Source organism: Apis laboriosa, unplaced genomic scaffold (assembly GCF_014066325.1).
Source record: "Apis laboriosa isolate Shangri-la unplaced genomic scaffold, ASM1406632v1 scaffold112_cov148, whole genome shotgun sequence".
Taxonomy (NCBI): Eukaryota; Metazoa; Arthropoda; class Insecta; order Hymenoptera; family Apidae; genus Apis; species Apis laboriosa.
Genome location: NW_025220865.1, coordinates 3,451,579 through 3,471,097, shown reverse-complemented (window position 1 = coordinate 3,471,097; position 19,519 = coordinate 3,451,579). Strand labels below are relative to the sequence as shown.

General features: G+C 32.0%; 1 protein-coding gene across 12 annotated transcripts in view; it reads right to left on the bottom strand.

Moving 5' to 3' along the window:
* LOC122713346 (protein scalloped) overlaps positions 1–19,519 on the bottom strand; it is a 179,095-nt gene that overhangs the window by 26,401 nt on the left and 133,175 nt on the right. For all 12 annotated transcript variants that reach the window (XM_043933726.1, XM_043933768.1, XM_043933744.1 and 9 more), the window contains 2 exons: positions 15,201–15,325; positions 14,587–14,725 (listed from right to left, as the gene is read on the bottom strand). In XM_043933726.1, coding sequence (XP_043789661.1) covers positions 14,587–14,725; positions 15,201–15,325 — 264 coding nt within the window. The remainder of the gene's footprint in view (positions 1–14,586; positions 14,726–15,200; positions 15,326–19,519) is intronic.

Sequence of the window (19,519 nt, the reverse complement as noted above, 5' to 3'; positions counted from 1 at the left end):
AATTATTGATTTCAAACATATTCTTAAATGTTACACTAAATAGTCAAAATTAAAACATTATTACAAAAAAAATATATATATTATATAATATATATATAAATAGAAATTAGTATTAATTTTGCCAAAATTATCTCTAGTTTTCTAAGTACATTTCTAATCATAAAAATAAAAAATCTGAAAACTCAATTTAACTTGTTATTAATTAATTAATTACCTTTTTTTTTAATTATCCATAACATACATCTATCACAGATAAATGTCATATATAAATATTAAAGAATTTTTTTTCCCTTCAATAACCGTATGCACAAAGTGGAACGAAATGAAACAACTACTAAAAGCTTTAAGCGGCTCGAAAAGACAGAAAACGTCTTTGCCGTGTCTTTCGGCCAACTTCCTGCGGAATACAGACACAAAGAAGGAGGATGCTACGTGGAGTCAAGAAAGCGGCCAGGTATTTTAATTAGCGCAACTACGTTGTTTCATATTTGTACAAGCTGAAGCAGGCAGCTTTGCCGTATTACTGTTTTCCACGAGGTAATGAATATTAATTCGTGCCAGTTCCACATCCCCTTATATCCCCAGAAACCGTCGGACATTGGTGTATCTCCTTTCAAACAGCTTTTCTTTTCCCACTCCTTGAATTTTTTTCTAATTTTCCTTCATATGCTTTAATTTAGATTATTATTTTGCAATTCGTAACCTCTTTGGTTATTGTTTGTTTTAAAAAACATATTGGAACTGGATCATGGATATTGGAACCTGTGACTGGAAATCTAACCTAATTTAACTAATTGGCAAGTTTTTGTAATATTTAATTTTTAATATATATAATAATAATAATATTTTTAGTATATAATGTAAAAATTAAAATGTTTACATTTGTTTTACACATTCTTAAAGAATAGAAGAAACACAATTATTGTTTTTATTCTTTTTTGATATATGATAATTAATATAATTTAAACTAAACTTGAAGAATTAAATTATAATTGGTAAATTATACATATAGATTCAAAATGTAGAATTTTTAAGAAAATCTTCATAAACTCAAATTTTAATTAGAAATTATAAAAATCACCTTCAAATATCATTCATTCAAAATTTTCTAATTATATTATAACCTCAAATTTTAATCAAAATTTATATAAATAATTTTCAGATATTTATCATTCAATTTAAAATAAAATATAGTATAAAATATCTAAAAAATTTCTAAACAAGTCTAAAATTTAGCAATAGAAGAATAAAATCATAAAACTTTCATAATCTAAACTTTTAAGTATAAATCACAAAGAATGATTTTCAAATATTTACCAAATACTGCCAATTCAGAATTTTCTTACAGTATAAAAATGAAATATCCAAATATAAAATATAAATAAAATTTTCTTAAACTCATAGATCTAAAATTTAATACAATAAAAACTTTTAACCTCATAACCTCAACACTTAATTACAAGTCACAAAGAATATTAATCACATATTTACTAAATATTTTCAATTTTCTTGCAATACAGTGTAAAAACGAAATAAATAAAATTTCTAAGCAATTCCTAAACTCACAGATCTAAACTTTAATTATAACGAAAACTTTTATAACCTCAACACTTAATTACAACTCACAATATTCATCAGATATTTATTAAATATTTCTTGCAATTTTCTTACAATACAATATATAAACGATAATACAATAAAAACGAAACATCTAAATAAACGAATATACGAATAAAATTTCTAAACAATCAATAAACTCACAACGTCAACACTTCGTAAGACGCGTCACGGTACTATACTATATATTAGCGAATCGCCGAAGGAGATTTTACCCAACGGATGTCGGTGTACTCGGATTGGCGAGAGAGCAAAACGACGAAAGTGGCGGGCGAAATGTTAGAACGCGACGCCGCGTTCGGTAGCGTCGGACACAACGACGTTGGACCTCGGCTCGCCTTCTCCACGGGGAGCTATTATACGCTCGAGTTTAATTAAACTCCGCGAGATGTCAAAGGACTCGGCCATGCTGGCAAGACGGACAATGCGGACGCAGATTATTACATCCCTCGTCGCCGTGTCTTCTTATCCTTCTCTATGTGTATGTGTGCGTATATGTATGTGTTCCTTTTCTGTCTATATTCTTCTCTATTCAATGTGTGTGTATGCGTGCATTTGTCGTTTCTGACGTAAAATATCTGCATTTTCTTACGGATATTACCGTCAACGTAATTTTGCAATTTGTCAATTGGAATTCAATTTTTGATTAACAATTTGTAACAGTTTTTATTTTTTTCATTGATTTAATTCACTTAAATAAATTTATAAATTTGTTCGTTTCTTTTTTTTGTAAATTTTTCTTGGTTTTTTAAGTGGATTTTATTGAAATATGAACTTATCTTATTATTTTTTTAAAATAATTTCTAAATCTATGATTTTCTTTATGCTTTTCCAAATAATTTTTTAATCCAAATTCACATCACATTTATTTTTCTTTTTATTTATGAAAAATTTAAAATAAAAATTTTATTAGAATTTTCTACATTTTCACATAATTTTTTTCTTTTACTGAGAAATTGATAAAAGATCTTCTACTAATTAATTTAAAAACTGCATTGAATTCAGAGCTACATTGTATTCAAAATTATTTAATCTGGAATGGGGTAATATGTTTAGGTATTTGTAGTATACCACTGGGATGATATTACTGTGTTTGTAGTTGGCGGAAGTTTAGATGAAAGTTGAGGATTTCTTGGAGAAATGATTTTGATGCTTTAGTTGAATTGCCGGGGCAGCGGTTTTAATTATACGAAAGTAGGTCATGGAAGTTTTAAGAATCTAGCAGTTAGCCTGACGGAAAACATGTTTGAAGTGAAAAGTGAGAGATTTGAATGAAATAAATGTAATAAATTAGAAGATTATATTAAGAGAAAAAATTTTTTGTTAGATTACTTGTTACATCTCTACTGCCAATTATAAATTTTAATTTAATGATAAAATAAAAAATAGAGAGGAATAAATTCATTTTTTTACGTTCCAAATAATTTTATCATAAAATTATGTAACTTTGAAATATTTCATGAAATATTAATCCTTTGATATTATATCATAATATTTATTATTCAAAAAAAAAAAGAAAAATACAAAATATAAATCGCATCTTGCAATCTATCATCAATAATATAAAAAAAGAATACAAAAACACGACTTAACCTCAACCATTAAAAACATTTTTAATTCCAATAATATCATTAAGAAACTTCACAATCGTAAAAAATATATCTTACATATTTTCTATTTAAAATTATTCAAATTAACGAAAAATTATTTATCAATACCTTCTACAATAGAAATCTCTAATAAATATAGTCGACATAACCTCAATCATCCATTTAAAATAGTCGACATAACCTCAACCATCCACTTAAAATATTCTCAATTTCCACACGACTGATAACAATACTAACAACATAACTAAAAAACTTGTACAATGATAGGAAAGGTGTCTCGTATCATTTCTATTCAAAGCTATTCAAACCGGTCAAAGATCGTTCTTCAAGATCCCCGACAAGGACCCTAAATCCTCCACTGCCCGTGTTACGAATCTCTCGAAGCGACAGTTTCATCTTTTTGCGACTTGTTTCGCGTCTTTTCAACCTTAACACCGCGACCGATTCCCCAAGAGGAGAATTCACCGTGCCGTGTCAATGCCCATAATTTCACGCTTCGACGACGTCTCGGCATCGGATTATTGGATCGGATATCAAGGAAGGAAGAGAGAAGAGTGGTACACCCGATGGATCGTTGTCCTCCACCGAAAAGAGTCGAGTGGATGTCCTTACAACAGGACGAAGACCCTTGGGGGACCGGGAATCGCCTCGGAAAAGATGAAAGACCGATCGAAATTGCTGCTTCCGGATCTTTTTAAGTCTCGAAATTCTTCCTCTCGTCGTTTTTGCACTGTCTTTTATCTCTACCTATTTTATTAGAGTTTCGAATTAAAATTTGTTCATGGTGATATCGATTTTTAATGGATTTTTTTTTTTTTTTTTTTTTTTTTAATAAAGTTTCGTTTCGATGAGTGCAATTGAGGTTATGTTATTCCTTACGCGAATATGCGTCATAGGTTAATCCTTTTGATATTATTAGGACAATTTTTACTTGATATCATTTGACTTCACTTGAAACATCTTAATGAATAATTTGAAAGATAATTACGTCCAAAGATTCGAATGGAATACTCTACGTTTGCATTTGTTTGTGTACTTGCAATTGGCGACTGAAAGTTCGGTCAACGAATGCATGGTTCTCCGTCTAATGAATACTTGTGGTGACCGGAGAATAAATTTTAGAATAGTATTAACTTTTAACTAGTTTCGTTCGTATTTTGTATTTTCACGCAGTCTACCAGTTTTAATTGAATTTATCGTACGAATATAATTAAATAAATTAAATCTAAACACAATATAAATTGTCACTATCTAAAACTAGTTCAAAAAATTTCTAACCTTTAAAATTCAAAAAGAGATTAACACTTAATTTCTAATTTACAATTTATTTGATTTTCATAAAAGTTTAATTTATTAAAGAATCACTATTTCTGACCATTCTAACGTTTCTTTAGCCGTTAATCAAGTAATTAAACACGTTCAATGACATACGTAAACATTTTTACGACGATGAGTTAATCATACATGGAATATGGTTTAAAACAAAATCTCCGATATAACAGAGTCCACATACATTCTGTTGCGTTGCATTTCCAAGATGGAGAAGACACAACGAAGGGAGTGGAAAAGGAATAGAGGAGTAAGACAGAGACGGGACAGACAACCACAAATGTGGTATGGAACAAGGTTGTGTAGAGGGTGGAGAGAAGGTAGTGTCCAGTTATTGACCGGCGGAAGGAGAGTGTCTCAGCCGACTACGACGCTTTCCCCCGCAATTCTGAAACCATTCTGATCCACGAGCCAGACAAATACTTATGCAAACCCTGAAAGATAATCCTTGTTCACGATAAGTGTTAATTAGTAGATATTCGAAATCGAAAATATATTTTCTAGCTTTCTTTTTTCATGATTATCACTGTTCATTCATCTTTACTTATTTTTATTTATTCTTATTTTGATCAATTATTTCATATAATCTTTTAAAATTTATATCACGAGTACAAAAAGTTTGACAGAATGAAGAAAAAAATTTCCAGAATGTATTCATATACGTATAAGTATATTCTTAGAAGTGTCTTATAGTAATATAATATAGAATTATTATTTTAAATAGAAACCTAACCATTAAAGTCGATTGCATCTGATTATTATTATTATCCAATTTATTCTGAAGTTATATTACCGTTAATACTTATATCCCAAATCAAATGCTTTTCGCGATCTCGCCCGAAGTTGCCCGAATTTTTCCGATCTTTCCCGAAGTTAAGTCTTAACCTTGAGAAGCGATTCGAGAGAAGAAAGAAAAGAAATAATCTTACACACTCTTCACGATCTTACTAAAATCAAATATATATAAAAATCCTTCATCATTCTCATGCCTGTTGCATCTCTAATCCTTCCCAATCTCTGTATGCAAGAAATTTCGAACACCCAGTACATGCACATGCACAGAAACACGCGAGAATACATCCTGCCGGTTATCTGATCGTTGGTAACACGTAGGTTAACGTCTGTTGGAAACACGTTCGCTTGGCAAAGCTCACGAGAACGTCGTGCGCCAAAGTCCATACGCATATGTAATGGTTTATGGGTCATACGGTTGATCCACTCGGCAAAGTCGTGGTATAGTTGTCTATGAATCATATTCAGAAGAGAATCGGTTTCTCCCGCGTATATTCCTGCCGGCACGTATTCGTTTCTGAATGGCCATCAACCGAGGTCCTTTGTGTCACAGGATAGCTTTGTAACAGGAATAGCTGGAAATTATTTTGTGCGTTGTAAACGATCACGGTGACCGAGATAATGTTTGGAAACTAGTTTGTTCGCTTTAGTATCTTCGATGAGGATATGGTTTTTGTTGATAGTTCTATCTTTCCAAAAGAATCGTATTGATGATTCTAGACTTGAATGATTTTAGACTTTTTTATTGTATTTGATCTCATTATCGTATTATCTGTTTCATCCAATTAGATCGATGAATTTTTTTTGTATGTATTGTATATTATGTAGGATATTTTTAATTTAATTTTTTTAATTTTTTGATCTGTAAAATTTATTAAAACCTGAAAGATTTAATTTGTTATTTTAATTTTTATATATTTTATAGCAATATATCAATATAATGAAATCAAATTGATAAAGAGAGAATTTAAATTCCATTAGAATAAATTGTTGTAATAAATATGATAGTATATGCATAAATATATCTGTGGTAAACTTTCAACAATTTCTGATCTGATATCAGATCAGATGCATTATATTACGGTTTAAGAGTATTGAGTCATTATTAACGTATTGAAAACGAGTTTTCTGGGTACTAAAACTTTTTCATTTCAAAGAACGTGGTGATGCAATGGTTAACAGGTTTAAAGGTATAGACTGGTGTTTTCGCTCTGATGTTTGTCTATTGCATCCGGTATGTAAACGATCTTAAATATCACGATTTACTAGGTGAACTGAAAGAATTTTAATCTCCAACTTGTTATTTTGTATTTGAAAAGAAATTCAAATCTTAAGATTTGCCATTCACTTCCATATATTATTATAATTATTCATTTATTTCCATTTATTATCTTGCTAAAAATAAAAATAATACTATTTGAAAAAATTTAAAATATAACATTACATATTTTACTTAAAGATTTACGTAAAGATTTTTCTTCTTTCTTTTTTTTTATAATTTTTTTTAAAATTTTCAATATAATATCGCAAGATTTTCAATTTTTGTAAATGTATGTATAAAAATTAAAAAAGAAAATACAAATATAATATAATATTTATATTTCTTAAAATTTATCATTCATTATATCTATATTTCAAAAATTTAAATATTCACATTTTTTAATGAAATTTTTTAAAGAAATATATAATAAAATTATCCTTACTTTTGGCTTCAAAAAAACATAACCTTTTAAAAAACGTTTAACCGCTGAATATCCATCTCATCAATACTTTCTACTCTCGAAACAAAAATGAAACTCGCCTTGAATCTAAAAAACACTTGAATCTAAACTGAGCGACAATCCTATTCGATTACGTTCTCCATTCTACCTTTCGTTTTCACCGATTTCAACGAGAACAGGGCACATTGTATAAGAGGTTTCACCGGCTACCGGTAAGAGATCAGGTGGGTTCGCTATTTATCTGTTTAAATACGTCCCGAGGCGATGCACGCCCGCTCGTGTTTAAACTGCGCGCTACCTGATCCTTCGTTCGCTCACTTCCTCTCTCCCTCATTTATCTCTCTCATTCTCATGCATATCGGCGCAGCGTGAAAGTTTCGACCAAACTCGCCAGTAAAATCATTTCCTGCCTGACGTTTGCGTCGCGCCACCGTGAGCGTATGTGAATGTGTATACAGACGCGGTAGATTCGCGCGAATAGTCGTCGTTCGATGATTTTATCCTGGGTCCGGGTAGAAACGTGGAGGGCGCGTTAATGGAATTCGTTTTGAACTGTTGAAGTTTTAATTAGCACGGTGCTCGAGGTAATTAGAGAATCATTTGCTCGAATTACCTTATCAAAGAGTCTGTTTGATATTTATTCGAGACGTAAGGTTTTCAAGCTCAAATGGCCGGATTTCTTTCGCTCGTGGTGCTTCTTTCAATCTCTTATGTGTTATTAACTTTTATTATTAGTCGTTATTAGACGAATATGCGACAAATTTTTTACGTATGTATGTAATATTAGTATTATAATAAAAATTAATGTTCATCGCGTGACTATTATGATTAATTTTTATTAATTATTTTTTTTTTAAAATGATTTCATTTTTAATTTTTCTGAATTTTTTTTACAAGTTATATATTTAAAAAGAAAAATGCTTCTTTGATATTAATTTAATTTTTGCATAAAATCTAAACAGATAATTAATTAGATAATATTATAATGTATATTACTTAAAAATGAAATATTAATTTTTTCAAATAGGAATTTACATAAATATAGAACGCAATTAGGAAATTCTAAATAATAATCTTTGAGAAAAAATTATAACAACGTGAAAAATATTTTTCCTAACTAAAAATGTTGGAATTAAAAAGGAATTTAATTCAATCAATGTTTTTTACACTGGCCAAAGATAAAAGATAACTGCAGGAGAAATTTTTTGCATACGAGTCCTCATTTTCCACGAGAAATATCTTGAAAATTTAATAAGCATGTTTGAATTTGAATATGATTCGGTTTATTACGTCTCTTTATGAAACGACATTTTTATCCGTCTTCCTACATGAAATAACCCGTTCAAAGACTTAATATAAAATGATTAAAGATAGTGCAAAAAATCATTATAAATTAATTAATAAATATTTTTAAGAATTATAAATCAAAGAAATTATTTTTCAATTAAATATTTAATTTTTTTCTTTCTGTAATATAATTCTTCATAATAAAAACATCTCTAAAGAATGTTTTTAATTAAAAATAAATGAACATATTTTAATTTTCTTTAAAGTATTACGAATGATTATTTCACATCTATGCATTCTCCTACGTCTCTTATATTTTATAATATATTTAAACGACGCAATGTCCATATTTTTGGCTCTCGTGTGATTCCTTAGCTTCCACCAATTCTTGAAAACAAAACCTTGGATTGAGTTTCAAGCGTGCCAAACGAGATAAACTGCCGAACGAAATTTGACACCGATCTTTTATCCTACTCACATAATCTCTCTTTCTCTCTCTCTCCGCTCAAGTCGAATGCGCAGAAGTCACGTGTCCAAATAATAACCGTCCAATTCGGTTCAAACCGCGAACGTTAAAGTGGGCACTGTGTATAGTCTAATCGCAGAACGTTGACCTACACCGGTCGAAAAAACTCGAAAATGTTCTTCGACCGCAGAATAACACAGACATGTTTTTTTTCCTTTTCTTTTCCCCATAGAACGAAGCGGCAAGAAGCTAAACGCTCGTTCTAAGCGGTCCTCCATGCTCCACAGAGCGCGCATCCTTCTATTTCTACCGGTTTATTGGATGCCGGACAAGGGGAGTTGTTGCTTCTTTTTTTCGTTTTGTTCGCCTCTCGAAACGGATGGGAGAAAAAGGACGTCATGGTTTTTGCGGAATCCAACGTCGATACCTTTCTTCGTGGATCGGTGATGCTTTTGATTGTCTTTGAAAATCGATTAAAGAAAGAAGACGACTTTATTTTCTTATACGAATTTGATTGGATGACAGCTGAATCGAAGCCTGGGATGAGTTAATCGAATATGTGAAAGAATTGATTTTTGAGTTATTAAGATTGTGTTTATAAATATGTGGCCTAATTGTATGATTGGATTGATATTATTAAAAATTAAAAAATTTTAGTACACTTTTATTTTCAATAACAAAAAAATTCAATATACTGTTGTTTTATTCTATGTAACATAAATTTGAATTATAGTTATTTAATTATTAAAATATAGTTAATTAATTCAATAAATAAGTCTCAATCTATTTAATTATAATTTATTTAATTGTATTTGTTTGAAGCCTCTGGAAACGAACTTTCTATGAATATATTAATAATATATATGACACAAAGAATAAATAACGTGACATATGAATACATCAAATAATTCGTGAATTATTTTTTGCATGAATAATGAATATAAAACTATAAAATGTAAAAGAATATAATTTAATGTTATTAATTTTTTTTTATAAATAGATATATAGAAACTGTACAAATATGAAATTATAATTTTTGAGATATCAATATTTACTTTATTCAACAATTATATAAATTATTTATAATTATAAATTAACTATTTGTTATGAATTCATTTCAAAAGTTAGAATTGCATTACAATGATATATAAAATATCAAATGTTTAATAATATAAACTTATTATCTATCACAATCTCACTTTCCAAATTGTCATACAAACGTTGACACGATAACATTATCATTTAATATTAAAAATGTCAATGTGTCGGAGATAATCTCGGGAGAATTGGCAGCGTGGAATTTCGAAGGATCAAAACCGAGTTATGCCGTTCCGGTTCCATTAAATGATTAATGTTTCGAGGTACGTCTGATTAATGTTTCAAGTCGCCATCGATGCGACCTGGCCAAGTTCGTAGTTTGCACTCAAACCCAAACGTGAATTCTCCGAGGAACCATTCTGATCGAAAGATACTGCACGCCGCGCCACTTCGTTTCATTGAGTATAATCTCTGATAAAGTTTCCACTAACTAGATAATTCCATGCTATTTATCATTAGAAATCCAAATATTTATGATATCGGTAAATATATTTTCAACTTGTATTAAACCTTATTTAAAAGATCTCTAATCCAATTTAAAAGACAAAACAACAAAAAATCAGAATAAGAATTCTAAATAACTAACTTAAATAATCAAATATTATCCTTAATCAAAATTACAAAGACATCATGCATAGTCTCTAATCTTTTAATTCTAATTAAAAATCTGATAAAAAAAAAAAAACAACAACAAAAGATAAATCAAAAGAAAAATTCTAACTAAAAACAAAAATATCGAATAATAAGACGTTAAATATTAGTCAAAGAAGGATATAAAATCGATCTTAAAAAGCCTCTAATCTTTCAATCTAATCAAAAACTGATTACAAAAAAATCCAATGAGAAAAGTAAAACAAAAAATTCCAAGCAACCAATCTCTAAGTAATAAGGCATCAAATATCCTTAATCAAAGAACGAAAACACGATATAAAATCTATCGTAAGAAATCTCTATCCTTTCAATCTGATCAGAAACCGATCGCAAAAAAATCCAACGACAAAATCAAAACAAAAATTCCAAACAAGCAATCTCTAAGTAATAAGGCACCGAATATCCCTGGTCAAAGAAGGAAGACACGATAATAAAATCGATCGCGGGGCCCTCGTAAGGCAACGAGGGACAAGGAAGGGTATAAGGAAAAAGCGAGAAAGGAGGCGATAGCATCGGCATCGATGTCCGTCCAGCGGATGGAAACAAAGGATAACGAGGCGCGAAAATCGCTTAACGCGATTGGCCATCGATTCTATGGGAAACTTATCTTGGCCGTTGCTCACTCGCCGAGCCAATAAAGGATCCCCTCGGCCTTTCCACGGGATTAAATATCTCGGGGCAATTTACCTCCTTCGACCTCTTTCGCCGCCGTCTGCCCCACCCCTCCTCCTCCCCTCCTCTATCTTTCTTTCCGCTCTTCTTTTTTCATCGGGACGTCGACGCCCACGCCGAGATTTCTCCACGAAAGAGCGATCGTTTTCGCGGCGAAAATCGTTCTGGACGTGTAAATACGAGAGAAATCCAAATTCTATAAATTTTATCAATTTTAAATCGTGATGATTAAATTTATGAATCTTTTTATTTTTTTCGACCCTTCGATGTATATATCGTTTTATACGTAACGTAAAAGTTTGATGATTCTGTTTTTTTTCTTTTTTTTTTTTTTTTTAATTTGGTGGATATATAATGGAATAGTATTCGAATGTATTCTTTTCATATTTTTTTTTAGACTTTTTGACGAGAGTTGAAGAGTTGAGATTCGGATTTGTGATGGTTTGTGAAATAGTGAAGTGATTCTTAGATTGAAATTTTATGAATCGTGTATATATAAATAAAAAAAATTGAAAAAGAAATAGTATTTAATTTTTTTTTTTCAACGAACGATCCAATAGTTATTCCTTTGCTTTAAGCTTTTAAGCTTTTATTGTTTTTTTAATTCTATACGTATGGTTTCTTTCTAGATTGAAAATAATTCGAGTGAATTGTTGGAAATTGTTGAATCGTGAGTTTTGATATTTCATTGGTTTTGAAAAATATATTTATAAACGAAAAAAATTCGGGAATTATTGGAAATTTATCCCATGCCTTTTCATATTTGTATGCTTTGAAAGTTTTGGTTTTTTCAATTGAATGGCGTTCGGAGAGAAAATATTGGAATTTTGTTCCCCAACTTTAAGCTTAATTCTTTTTCCTATTTTTTTTTTCTTCTACAAATTCGCCTTTTTTTTTGCATTAACAATTATTTATTGGATATTTTTAACTACTGATATTTTAACAAATCTTATTATCTCGGTTATGGATTACATTCATACAAGATTGGAACAATGCTTATTGTGCAACACGATGCAAATTACTCGAATAGAATAAATTGTAAGGATTATAGTTCAACATTGTCGGGCCATTCATCATTGATGAATTATTAATGAAAGAAGAAAATTACTAAGTAATGTTAGATAGAATGGAAAAGACATTTTCTTGAGTGTACATTCAATGTTACATAAGAATGTTACGTGTTCAACAAATTGCAAATTATAAATTTTGTATCTTTATCGATTGACTGAAAAATAATGCAACATAATTTGGAAACAAAAGATCACTAAGCAAAAGCTATCACTAAGCATTGAAGTTAAAAGAATGATCATAGCCACCATGATTATTATCACAGATCCAACTAGCTAGTATGCCAAATAACTATAAATAATAATCACGTTATAAATTCCTATAAAGAAATCCATTATTAATAACTAAACCTGCCCCTAGTGCACCCTAGAATTCCATCTTTACATCTCTAGAATGCAGCAATAACTCAATAAACAAAGATGATATTTCTTTTTCTCCCTTTAATTAATTTTCCCTTCCTTACATAAAGGTAATCTCATATTAAATTCTAATTAATTTTTTAATTCATGACTATCACACTGCATTTAATGATAAAAAAACATAATTAAACTGCTTTCATAAAATGAAATATTTTTTTTATAGAATGGCGTATAAAAAAGAAAAAGATAAAACAGAGGTGGTAAAACGACGATACAAGGCTTTGTCGATTGTCTTCCTCCTTGTTTTCGACTCGCGAGTTGTTAGCAGGGCAGACGGTCGAATTAAGCTTGGTTTTCACAGCGGCCACGGGCCAAGATTGAATTGCCACCCTTTGGCTTTCGTCGCGGAGTGCTTTCGAAAATTAAGCGACATTGTGCCTTAACGAATGGGGATTCAAGCCTACATCTGGTCGAAAAAAAAAAAAAAAAAAAAAAAAGAAAAAAAATACGCGGGAACATCCAAGGGGCAAGAAGGACCGGAAGTGGAGGATTGGGGGGAAAAAGTTCTATTGAGCGAGTGGTTTCGGTGTCGAGGAAAATTTTTACTTCCTTTGAGGAGAAAGATCGAGAAGTATTAGTGAAATGTAACCTTTTCTTTACAAGGATGTTACATAGATAACTGTCTCTTAAAAAATTATATTCTTACAATTATTCTTTAACTTCAAAGAATAACTTCACTCAAAAGAGTCATCAATTTTCAAGATTTTAATTTTCAAAAAACATAATTGACAAAAAACTAACAAAAAAGATATCTTTAATTAAAAATACACAATTATATCAACTCAAATAAAAAAAAATTAAATTATATAATTTATAATATGAAGTTATTTTATCGTGTTTATACTTTTATATTTTTAGACAAACTCGTATAACATAAGAGACTGAAATACCATAAAAAAAAAAAAAAAATCAATCCAAACAAAAATCAAGGTAAAAATATTCCACACAGCAAAAGTGACAGATTCGTTCGCAAATAATATCGCATGGAGGAAAAAAAAAAATATCCTTAGACGAAGGATCCTTATGCTTCACGTACTAAGCGCGATGGTAGAAACGTCGAGGCGGGCGTCGTTATTGCTCGATGCTGAGGTCAGTCTACGTGACCGAGCAGATATTGCCTCCTACGACCACGGGTACCACCGTAGTCACCAACATTAACCGCCATGAGCTCACCACCGAGGCAATAATGCCACGCCTCGAAAGATAGCCCCCTTGACCAGCATCTTTGTCCCAATATAGTTTCACCCACCCTCCTACCACTTTCCACCATCTCTTTCCGCTACCCCTTAACGAATTTTTTGGTCACCTTATATGGGAGACACGTGATATTTTCGATTTCTTTCTCTTTTTATTTTTTTCTCCATCTTTTCTTGAACGATTTTTCGTTTCCATTTTTTTTTATAAGAATTGGGGTTGATGGATTTTCGATCGACTTATGGGGTACGTGGGTATTTCACTTTCTTCTTACTTTTGCCTCAAAGTAATAAAATTTTTTTGAATCAATTTTTTCTTGTGCAATGAAATATTTTTGGAATAATTGGAAAATCTTTAAAATACTCTATTTAAATTCTTATTAAATTGTGAATAAGCTTAACAAATAAGCTTCAAGCAATTTTTTTTTATTTTTGTATTTGTTTTTTTGGTCAAATTAAAATCAATTCTCTAAAAAAACTGTCACGAGAATATATTAATACCCTGTATATTTCATAGATATGAAACAGAACGATCTATATATATATATAAATATACACACACGTAATACTCTTTTCATCGTCTTCCACGACCCTATTTTTTTTATTTCGATCACCCTAGCGAAAATGTGGAAGAGAGATTTGTCAGGAAATTGCTCGACTCACCGTACATCTTCCCTTCGTCGGACAGGATGATTTTGCGTCGGCCGCATGGCGGATATATAGTGAGAGCTTCTTGGAAGCTCTGCTCGATATCCGGCGACCATACACCTTCCGCGTCCGCTGCCGATAGGTCCTTCTCGTCCTGAAAAATACCAATCAAGCCAATAAGAAAAATTTTTGCGAAGAAAATACTGTTAGAAAAACTATTGATCAAATGTTTTTGATTCTAATTTTCGGTTAATATAAATTGTACAGCGATAATCAATAATACAAATGCATAAACAATTATATTACACGACGAATGAATGAAAATGTTATTAGAAAATAACTATCGTGAAATGTTTAATATAACTTTAATCTTTGTTATAAATCATAATATAATTAACAATATTAATAAATATATAAACAATTAAGAATATCGTAATATCGAAGTGCCATATTAAGTTTTTTAATTTTAATAATAACTTTAATAAAAACGCAATTTTGAGGTTATATCAACAAAATCTCAAGATAACATCTTTCGCAGCAAAGTATGTTGAAGCTACTTAAAAAAAAATATTCAAGATGAAAGAATAAGTTGATGATGACTCGAAGATAATTGAAAAAATTGAACTTACATCGCTAATTTCGCCAACGTCGAGGTTCTTGGTATCCGAGCCGGAGCCGTTCGCGTCGGGCGGCGGCCCGGAACTCGTGGGAGTCCACGGCGCGGAAATGGTGTCGGCTGCAGCCACCGCACTGCCTGTAACAATTAACCACATTCGTTAGTTCTCTGCTCCCCTGTATATCTCATCCACGTGTACAATCTTTTTAAATTTTCCTCTTTTGATCCGGTAAAATAAGAGACAAAAACAAAATCTGTTCCTTTCACATGTCTAAAGATAAAGAGAAAAGAAACGAAGAAAAAAAAATTAGATATAAAAATGAAAGAAGATTAAAAGTGAGTATATATTTTGCAAAATATCTTTGGTGATATCGAAAATTTATTTAATAGATGTATAATTTTAAAATGTAATGTATTAGAAACATTAATATTTAAAATACTATATTTAATAGATAACAATATCTTTTGAATTGGAATGCCCCGTGTATATATCCAAATTAAATGAACTTTCAATATCCTCAACAATCATATACCATACTATCCTCAAATGTGTTGTTGTATTCTTCTAGCGATCACTGTTCATAATATATTTACGTATATAAGAAAGAAAAACACCTAGAAATTATCTATTGAAATGCAAATTCATTAAAAAAAATTATTATCCCAATCATATATAAAATCAACATAAAATAAATTTGCTCTCAAACATATATATTCACTTCCGACTATCTCACAGAATTCATCTAAAGAAAAAAAAAAAAGAAAAAAAAGAAAAAAGAAGAAAGATAAAAAAATAACATAATAACGAAAGACTATAAACAAACGACTGAATCGAATTACTCTGAACGGTTCGCCCCGTGGCGTGGCAGCGCGCGTATCATATCAGCGCATCCCGATCCTCGAGTTGGCCTCGCATAGTGGCGAACGAATAAGATTTACACCGTCGCACCTCGGACATATCTCGGGTCTGCGGTGGCCGCGTGACGGAATCCGCGCGGCTCTCTCGTTTTCGAGGCTGGAATATCGCCGATACCCGCCAACACGCACCACGCACCCAAACGGTCGGCGAAACCGGGCTGAGTGTACCAATGATGTAAACAAGGACGGGCGAACAGCCGCGAGCCACGGCACAGAGCGAGACGGACCGAGCGAGAACGAAATTAACCGATCGGGAGCGAGAGAGACCGAGTGGAAACGAAATTAACCGAGGCGGAACGAGGCAAGACGATCAGCAGTGGATAGAAGCGCGCGAAAATTTCACCGTTTCGCGGGGTTTAACGAGATGGAACGAGATCAACGTTACGCATTGGGGAGGTGGGGTGGCTCGTGGACGAGGGTGGTGGAAAAATCAGCACGTGAAAAATCGTGGTACGGGAGTTGGCGCGGGAGATTCGCTCTGTACGCCGTGGAGCAACAAGTGTTCCTTGATATCGCGTATCAGTGCTTGGATAGGTGGTAGGGGAAGCTCGTAGGCGGTACACTCCGCCTACAGGGGGTGGAGTGTGTGTGTTAAGCCCCCGGAAGAGCCTCGAGCGCTGTTCGGTGTTCCGACCGCAATACCGGATCCCTTGAAAGCGGCGACAAACCCCCGTGTACACGCCGCGTACGACGATGATGGGGGAAACTGCATCGTGTCGCGTTCCTCGCGAGCCTCTAATCTCGGGCGCCACCGACGAATACGAAAGCTTTGGCTTTGGCTTTTCAGCTTCTTCAATGTGTGACGAGATGATAATTTCGGATTGGCTGAGTGTTGGACTTTAATTGGAGGATGATGAAGATAATTATAAAAAGTAAATATGGATTGTTGTTGGTTGAAAATATATGATAATTTAGAAATGAGAATTTTGAATTTTGATGAAGGTATATTGATAAAATGATTGTAAAAGTAAGTATTGTTTGTTGAAAGTATGATAAAAATAAGAATGATCAAGTAAGGAATTTTTAGGTTAAGATGAATCTACTATTATGAGAGTAAATATGTATGTCGACTATTAGTTAAAAATTTCATATATAAATAAGATTACGTGCAAACATTAGGTGAATTCTCAAACCAAATAATATAAATATAATATAAATTCAAAGTAAAAATTCTAAAACATTAATAATTTCCGAAAACCAAAAATTCCAAATTCACTGTCACCTATTCTTGCCCATAAATTCAAAAAAAAAAAAAAAAAAGATTATATCGTTCAAAGATAAAAAAAAAAAAAAGTGGAGGGATATTCAGATGTCACAGATCATCCTGCTCAGTGTTGTTTCATCGAGCTCTCTAAATATTCGCAGAGGATGGTTGTGCGGGCACAATATACACAAGCCGTTGAAAATGAGCATAGCTTTAATAGAGACGCGAGCACGGGCGGACAGAGATGGCCACGCACACGCCTATATCTCTAAACTCCGTGACCAACCGATGTAAATGCGTCCTTATATAAATGCCAACCCCATATGTATATAAAGAAAATATATACAAATATAAAAACACGAGTAAATTGTATTTACATAGGATAATTAAAAAATATGTGTCAATATTTCAAAAGATATTTTAAAAATGTTAAAAAAATAATTAAAAAATCAAAACAAAATGTTTAAAGTTTGAAAATTCGTGAATAAAATGGATCTATTATATGGTTATATTTTATTTCCTGATATTAGTCTGTTAGATTTTCATTTTTTGAACGTTTTATAAAAAAGGATAGAGAAAATAACAATTATTTTTATTATAACAATTTTTTATTCATAATTCAAAAACTAAGACAAAACCAAATTAATGTTAATTAAATAAGCAATATTGTATTTTAATATATCTAAATAAATCTTCTGAAACATTAACATGTATTTCTGAAACATTTTGTACATAAATAGTTTTCTATTTCTACAAGATATTAATCCCAAAACACTTATTTTTATGGATAACTGTTAAACTCAATCCAATACCATCTAAGATTTATTTTTAAAACACTCTATACATAAACAGACGCCTATACATAAACTATCTCCATGGATAACTAATCCAAACTCAATGTCACTTAAGCGAACATTGTTTTTATCCTATTTGCCTAGATTGACACGTACTTGTGAAACACCCTGTACAAAAAACAGACACTTTTACAAACTACTTTCACTTTTCTATTTCATTTCCAGAACACCTATTTCTAATCCAAATTCAATCCATAATCACCCGAGCGAACATTATTCTATTCCATTTGCCTAGATCGACACATACTTGTGAAACACCCTGTACGCAAACGGATATATACACCTATACATACGAAGCGGTAAGTCGCGCGGTCGCGCGTGCACGCGAAGCGTAATGCCAGCGCGGCAGAAAGCATAGATCATGGCGGATGACGCATGGTTGCATTCGGTGCGCCCGTCGGCAGAGGGATGGAAATACGCGGATGAAGGATAGGGAATGGCCGGGTCAGCCGTGATACGGCGCAGGAACTCGAGCACAGAGGGGTGGAGTGGGAGAAAGCATTTTGGAATGTCGTGGCTACTCCCGGTCACGGGGAGATCCCGGAACACGTCCTTGTCCAGGCGACGCACGCCTTGCCACCCCCCTCCCCCCGTCCACAACTCCACCTAGACTCGGTCCAGTGTGCGTCCACGCATAACTGAATTTTCTTACCACCTTTTCGCTTAGAACCGCGACAATTCAGCGATTCTGGCCTGGTTGGAGGATTTGGATAGCAGTTGGTATGGATGATGGAGGTTGGAGAGAAAGTTTCAAGTGAGTGTGTATATATATGTTGTGTATGGGGGTGCGAGGATTTTGGAGTTTAGGTATGGGGCATTGAGGTATTGATTGTTGTAGGTGGTTTAACTGTTTTAACCGTTGGGAGATATATGGAGGAGTGGAATTCTGATTGCACGGGGTGGGATGGGAACTACTGGTTAGTACTTAGTAGTGATATGGTAATTATGGATTGGAAACTATTTCTTTTGGTCTATATTTTATGGTTAGGATTTTTATTGTTCTAAATATTAAAATATGGTGTGTATATTTATTTAATTGTATAAATATGGTAAAAATAGTTTTTCTTTAGGTTGATAAATTAGATTAAACATTTGAAGATATTTATTATTATTATAATTGAAGAAAAGTAGTATATTACAGTGTCTGTAAATAGTAATAGTATTATTTTCCTTTTAAATTATTTGGATAGATTATCATAAATTTTCTTGCCAAAAAAAAAAGACTACTATATACCAAACAATTTAACTATCACAACTGACATCTTTCATACAGTTACTTACTCACATCTAATTAAAAATTCAAATTTCCCAAGTACAATTTTTATCATGATCTTTTCAAAATCATAGTTACCCAAT